Source organism: Pinus tabuliformis, chromosome 6 (assembly GCF_031772625.1).
Source record: "Pinus tabuliformis cultivar Carrire ecotype Pingquan chromosome 6, CPIR1, whole genome shotgun sequence".
Lineage (NCBI taxonomy): Eukaryota > Viridiplantae > Streptophyta > Pinopsida > Pinales > Pinaceae > Pinus > Pinus tabuliformis.
Genome location: NC_142292.1, coordinates 1,000,451,623 through 1,000,458,954, shown reverse-complemented (window position 1 = coordinate 1,000,458,954; position 7,332 = coordinate 1,000,451,623). Strand labels below are relative to the sequence as shown.

The following is a 7,332-nucleotide window of genomic DNA, read 5'->3' as shown; positions in this document are numbered from 1 at the left end:
ATGGCTCTCTACACACACCCTACATGTGCAAATGTAACCCTCTAGATGGTTAAGACCCCATATAGAAAGGCCAAACCCAAAATCAAAACCATCTACAATCTTGCAAAAGATCCAATGCCTCCCCATACCTTCCAACATATCAAGTCATTAAAGCAATCAAGTAAAAGAGTTTACAAACCATGGAAAACAAGTGGGCACTTCATAATGGCATGCCCTTCCATAATGAGCTTTGGCATGTGCTAATGTCTCCAATCTCCAAGACAAATTAACAAATCATCATATTAGGTAGTTTTTGCTTCTAAAGGGGCTGATATGTTCATGGTACATCCTTCAAATGGTGGTGGCATGTGATACAATGATGGAATGGAGTAGGGGACAAATGGGAACAACCTGGGTCACATCCCATGGCACAAGGGTAGCTAATAAAACAAAAACCCACACTTGGGTAAATAATGTGTAGGAGAACAATAATGGTACGTGAGTTATCTCAACCTTGGTTTTTCCACCCTTCTTCGAATGTCTTTTACCTTTTATGATTTTCTTTGGTTAACTACTCGGGGCTCAAAGGAATGAGAGAATGATGTGCAAAGTATAGCAGTGGATACCCCCTTTTAAGGTGAGACAGTTCATCACCCACCAGGGGTTGGAACAATCATGGGTTCTTGAATGATGAAGGAGACTCATCTAAGGCCTCTAGGAACCAGGGTGATGGCCATGGAAGGAGAAGAGCTCATGTCATGTCTTTTTCCCACGTGCTAAATGTGTTTGTCCCAACCATCTTTAGCATTTTGTGGTACACTTTCCTATTGAATGTGGCCAAATATGCTTTTTCTTTTCTTTTTCGCTGCATCAACCTCTGGGGCATCATTCCAGGCCCAACTCAAGATGTGGGAAAAGGGAGGGGGTGGTTGACTCTATATGGACCCAGTGGAGGAATGTGGACCTAGGTGGGAGAAGTGATGAAAGGAGCTATAATGAGCGGAAGGGGAATGATATATGTGAATCGGGGATCAAGACCACACATCCAAAATCCGGGTTTCCCACGTAATACAATCCCAGAAGCCCAAAGGCTAGTAAAAGAGATCCCACAGTACTAGGGTTCAAGGTTAACATCCTAAAAGAGATCTAGGGGACAAGAGCACATACCTAGTCCACTCTTTCCGTTGAATCCCCCCATTAGTCCATGCCCAAGAGTTTCCATGATAAGTAAACTAAAATACTCAATTACGAAATGGCAAGGCATACCTTTAGGTTTGGAATGCCCACTTTCAAACATACGATCATGACAGATAGGTGAGGGACCACATAGCTGGCTCAAGTGGCAAAGAAATGGCACAACGAGCTAGTTGGTGGCTGCAAGGAACTGGTGGTTGCCAATTGAGAACCATCATGGAGAACAAAATTACCCCTAAGGATATCACCCACAAAATGGTGGGTAATAGTCTTCATAGTAGTCTTTGAACAATTTTCTCAACCCACTCATGTAAGTTTGTATGACCTCCATTAATGATTTTTATCATTATTTCATCATCTAGAACATATTTATTCATAAATAGATCGATTAATATATTTGCATAATTCTTTAGGAATAGTTTCTATAAATAATTTGTGGGTTTCCATGAAGAATTGTGTTCATGCTTCAGATAGAGTCAGTGGAGTTCTTGCATAATTCTTGGTATAGTTATTAATCTTAAGCTCCCACCACTCACAAATCTTTTCCAAACTCAAAATTTATGTGTGCACGATGATACAGATTTGAGTTCATGGACTACCGACAACAAAACCAATGTTGTAATCTAGGGACTTGCGGGAAACAATTATCAATAATGTCCTTGGACAAAGCACTATATAACAATTCACAAAATATTAGACAAACCCACACAGAGGAGAGAACAAAAAACACAAAATAATGGGCAAACCAGCTATAAATCACATATTTATACTTGAAGAATCAATTACAAGGTAAGTTGCAATTGGCTAACTACTCTGGTCGGTCAACCCAAGTGTGCAATCAACCAACTTACATATTCAACTTAGTCAACCATCAGGTCTCGTCAACTAGACCTTACCCTCTCTATATATATAAAGAATAGATCATAATATATATATATATATATATATATATATATATATATATATATATATATATATATATATATATATATATATATAGATATATATATATATATATATATATAGATATATATATATATAGATATATATATATATATATATATATATAAATATAAAAGAATAGATCATCTTTGAAAATGGCTAATATAGTCCTTTTTTTCTTGTTTCCCTTTCCTCCTGTCAGTTGATACCAGCATGCTCAATTCGTAGATACCCGTTTGGTTGTAATTCAGAATACATGGACGAGGGCTGACTGAGTCCGTGGTGCAACCCATGGCATTTTCACAATATGTCGTTGGAGTGCATCCCGAAGTTGCAGTAAGATCAATGTCAGCTAAGACAATGTTCTCACATGGAACAGTTTGACTGCAAGCAAATCTCATTACTTCTTTGCTTGCCGATGTGCCTTTGATGTTCAAGAATGCAACGTCACTCACTTTCACAGCAGATGTCTGCACTTGATGCAACACAAGTAATATTAGAAATTCCAAACCCTCTTTTTGTACAATCCTCTTCTTTACCCACTTGTATTTTAAAACAACTCTACTATCATTCAATAAGCCCAAGCACGATACATATACATTGGTTGGAACAAAATATCTTTCACTCTGTTTCCACATGTTATGAGAGCAACATGATCAAAATTTGCTAATTAGACTCACAGACCTTATTTAAGCATGGTTTCTTAGAATCACAGTAGTACTGATCAATAACTATGGGATGTTTGACATTCTGCATTTGCACATTTTGAAATGTGATCCTCCTAGCAAAGCCAGAGCTGCCCTGCAAATAAATCAGTGAAATGTTAATGTCCACTCAGTCCTGGAAAAGCATGCAAGATCTATGTGATCAAAAAAATATGAGTCATTCAAATTAAACTTACTTGGATTTCAGCATGCCAAATTTAAAGTCATTGTGAAAAACTTTTGAGGTCAAATAAATGCAGAGAGACATTAAACACTTAGTCATGTATCCTTAAAAGATGGTCATGAATCCTTAAAAGACTACTTGCTATTTTCAAACACTTCACAGTAAGGTTCTCTGGTTATCATCATCTATTGATTCTATTCTCTAAGAAACTATGATTATCCTGTAGCTCTCCTGTGGCTCTCTGCACTTTGTGGGGGTTCAGAGTGATGAATTACTGGTCTCCAGAGGAAAGAATGAACAGACATAATATACCTGCCAAGTCTTGATTCTGAGACCATTTGTTGTATTCTCGAGAAAGGCGCCATGTACAAACACATCAGCGACCTGGGCCTTTGCGCTTCCCTCACCCAAGCTTCCAATACTGCTGATATCAAGGATTGCCCATGTAATTACAAGATTTTTCAATGAAATTCTAGATTCTGATAATTTTATCCACTTAGTTCAGATTACCTGATCCCGTGACCTGGTCCGCAAGTGATGTTTTCAGTACAAATGTTAAATGAATCGCTTACAATGGAAATGCAATCATCCCCTGCATCAGAATTTAAACAATCTTCAGAGCACCAAAGACAAATTATTGAGTCATGGGAAGCAACTATTGAGACCTATATGCAACCACTGAGACAAAGTTCTCTTGAATTGTCGAGGTCCAACTGTAGAACAAAAGCTACAGGTCGAGTTAGTGGTCCTGTTCTAATGGAGTTGGAAGGCCCCAGTATTTAAATATCAACACAGGGAATGCATTTTGAAGCTTATGCAGAGCTAACGAAAGAGAAATAAATGGTCTTGTGGAGATACCTGTTCCAATAATGGTATTCCTAATCACCACGTCTTTGGAAGCGCTAACATGAATGCCATCTGTATTAGGACTATGACCAGGTGCAAGAACCTTGGGATGGTCGGCTACTACCCCAACACATTTTCTGAGATTTATATGCATTTGTTGACTATTCTCTACAGTCAGGTTCATCATTCTTAGATTGTTGCATAATTCGAATGTGATTGCCTGAAAGAATCAAATTTTCCATAGTCTAAGTCCATACAGACTGGCAAACAACCCCAATGACCCAATTTTCCAAAGCCATAACGGCATCTAACGTTCTAAGTTCAGAAGCACATCGTATCGCAGTTCGTTTTCTTGTATTGCAAATTTAAAAGGCATCAAACTTATTTTTCTCTCATGGGTTGAGCTTTGAAAGAAAAAAAAAGGGCCGAGGAGGTACGTACAGTTGGAGCTGATCGACATGGCTGCAACAGAGAAGGAAAAAGTTTGTCATGAACTTATATATTCAATGCAAACCAGCTTAATTTTGTCTTACTCTTTCTGCCACATATTAACCTAGATATAAGAGGGGCAAAAGGAAGGCCAAAATTAGCGATTAATGCAGCAGAGATTTTATGAAGATGAGAGTTTGCCTCCTTTACATTTGTTTTCTTGATTTTGCAAGATTCTGCCCACCATTGCTCTCCACTACCATAAAATGTCCCTCCCCCCTCTACTGTCAGGTCATCTACTTCCTTAAAACGAAGCCACTGCCTTCTGTTTAATCCATCCCAAACCCTGGGATCTGCAGGGGCAATGATTGTTCCAAACACCTGGAAAAAAACAAATTGCGTAGGAAAACAATATGAATCGGACCCATATCAAAATTGAAATTCCATCTAAGTACTCTATACAAGGAAAGACGGTACCTGCATAGTCAACGCAGATTTGCAGGGACCAGAGAATTTGATGGGCTTCACAAGATACCTCTTTCCATGGGGTACAATGAAAACTGCACGAGCCGATGAACAAGCCTTTCTCCATGCATTCTTAAATGCCTGAAACACATCACTCATCATAATTCACTAGTATTCTGGAACAAAGTGCGCCAGACCAAATCCAGCCATGATGCCCAAAGGCAAATAATTTAGAGTAGATCAAGTTTATGAGGCCATCAACTATATATGCTGAAAAATTTGTGGGCTTTCTTTCTCTTATTTGGGTTTCCTAAACATATGAGTGACAATGTACAATACGCATACCCAAAACAAAATCCTCTGTTACACATACATATGTATGTAATCATGGATCCTTAACCAAAAGACAGCAAAATACCTACCGCACATTCCAGTCGGTCAAAGCTGATACTAGTAAACCCTCACATCAAACAAACATCAAATAATGCTTTAGAATCAGTGGGCAATGCAAATTCACCTTGGTGTCATCATTCTCTCCATCCCCTTTAGCTCCAAACTCATCTACACACACTACATTACTGGATCTGGGCAGCCAATCGCTCATTTCAGAATTAGAACTGTCTTCAATGCTGAACTGGCGTGCCAAATCAATGGTTGAAGCTAATGGGGAACAATTTTCTGTTTCGCCTGATATTGGCCACAGTCGTCCTTGATTAATACTGTGCTCACATATTGAAAATGGGTTGCCTTCAATGTGGGTTTTCTTGCATTGCCCACATACAATTGTCAACAACAACAGCAATGTACTTAACTGACTACTCTTCTCCATTTCCATTCATTTATAACACACAGATTACCATGACAGATGAATCAAAAGCAGGAGAAACTGTGGCGATACAGGTTCTGTATGCCTTTAATGGCATCAAATAATTATCGAGAGCAAGAAACTGTAGGGCATGTAAAGGCCAATATTAATATATCTCAATACCAATCTGTTTGGGAGGCCAATTTGAGTGCATTTGTAGATTTAATCCACTATTAAACCTTCAATATATTTTCAAACACAGAGTATACCGGCGTTTTAGTAGGGTTGAAGATTGTATACCGGCGTTTTATCAGGGTTGAAGCCACCAAAGTGACGCTCTGTCTCAGCCCCTGGCTTCTGGTTCTCGTTGAAAATAGCGAAGATATAGGTCTCGATGCTCCTTCCAGGTCTCTGCAAAATCAGATTTCAATCGTTTGAATGTAACAGGAATGTAGCGGGAATGAAACAGAGCTCTTGCGCAGACCGATTGCGCAGACCGATTTTTTGAATTGTTCCGTGTTGGTAAATCCCCATCCCTCAGATTGCCAATAGATACCAGGGATATCTCCATTTTGGCTTCAATCGGAACACACGCGATGTTAAATTTACCAGAAATGGTGCGAACCTATCAGTATGCGCTCACAGTTCCATGCGTTGAATTATTCGAAGCTGCGTGTTTCTTGCTATTTGAAATTTCTGGATATTTGAAAATGGCGTTTTGGCGCGCGGGAACGGAGGGTCGCCGTTGTCAAAAACGAGACGGGGCGGGCGGGCCCTCGTTGGTGGGTCCCGCGTATGTCACCGGAAACGCGAGGTCGCCCGCCGGAGTTATGTATGCCATCCCACTGACGTGCACCACATACATAGATGGCAAGGGCATTTATGACTCAATATATGGCTGGTTAGCCCTTGCCCAAAGAGATAACCACAAGTCCTATTCACATTAAAACCCAATCTACATACCCACATTGTAATCTGCGTAATATCATTTCACATGTTATAAACCTCAAAGATGTATGGCTCTACGGGCCCAATAATAAATGTAATAAATAATTCTGTAATATTTGATAAGCCTTGTAACCAAGGCTAGAGGTGGGTGTAGGTCCAATATTTTTTATTTATTTTTCATATTTATTTCGTAAGTTTAGTGTTTAGCTATTACAATTGGTATCAAAGCTTAGGTTTGTACACTGAGGCTCTCTCGGAATAGTTATGTCCTGGGAAATAATGAATGTGTTCTTTAAAAAAAATAAAAAAAATAAACTAAATAAATGTATGTGTGAACACAAAGATCGCATCAAGAAGATAAAAGGGCCAGAATGCAAGGGAACCCAGGAACACCCGATCGGCCCGAAACAATGTATGTGAATGCTAATCCTAATATTTGGATACAGTTGGGCGAGGAATCATGTTAAGCTAATGCGATATTACTCTAAATTGTTCAGCAGTTGCGTGCTGAAATGACAAATTTAAGAACAGACAATGAAAGACTACGCTTAAAATAGGAGAAAATTCTCAAAAGTCTCTCCAGTCAACAGAATCAATCACATCCATATCCCAATGTTGAGGACTCAAAGAATACCCCAACGGCTTAGCATGGAGAGGAAAATGTTGATTCAGCTGAGAAACATGGGGAAGACAAATAAGGATGCTTAGGCAATGTCTCCGATCTGCACAAAACAAAAAGGCAGAAAACTGAATTACAAGGTGAATTTAAAAAGATTAAGTCATCACTGTTTGAAGGGGAATCAGAAGAAGAACTAGAAAATTGGCTAATTGATATG

The 7,332-nt window shown here is 39.0% G+C and overlaps 1 protein-coding gene across 3 annotated transcripts; it reads right to left on the bottom strand.

Moving 5' to 3' along the window:
- Window positions 1-2,244: 2,244 nt before the first annotated feature.
- Window positions 2,245-6,391, bottom strand: LOC149262375 (putative polygalacturonase At1g80170). Of its 3 annotated transcripts, none has more exons than XM_089424233.1 (10): window positions 5,849-6,391; window positions 5,261-5,690; window positions 4,756-4,884; window positions 4,489-4,659; window positions 4,291-4,311; window positions 3,862-4,069; window positions 3,514-3,595; window positions 3,316-3,424; window positions 2,800-2,916; window positions 2,245-2,585 (listed from the first exon to the last, which is right to left on the bottom strand). In XM_089424233.1, exons 2-10 carry the CDS (start codon window positions 5,576-5,578, stop codon window positions 2,259-2,261), a joined length of 1,482 nt encoding a protein of 493 aa, XP_089280359.1. In that variant the 5' UTR covers window positions 5,579-5,690; window positions 5,849-6,391; the 3' UTR covers window positions 2,245-2,258. The 3 variants fall into 3 exon arrangements, with proteins under 3 accessions (XP_089280359.1, XP_089280369.1, XP_089280349.1); XM_089424243.1 differs by having other exon boundaries at window positions 5,261-5,430; window positions 5,849-6,386; XM_089424223.1 differs by lacking the exon at window positions 5,849-6,391 and having other exon boundaries at window positions 5,261-5,839.
- Between the last annotated feature and the right edge of the window lie 941 nt (window positions 6,392-7,332).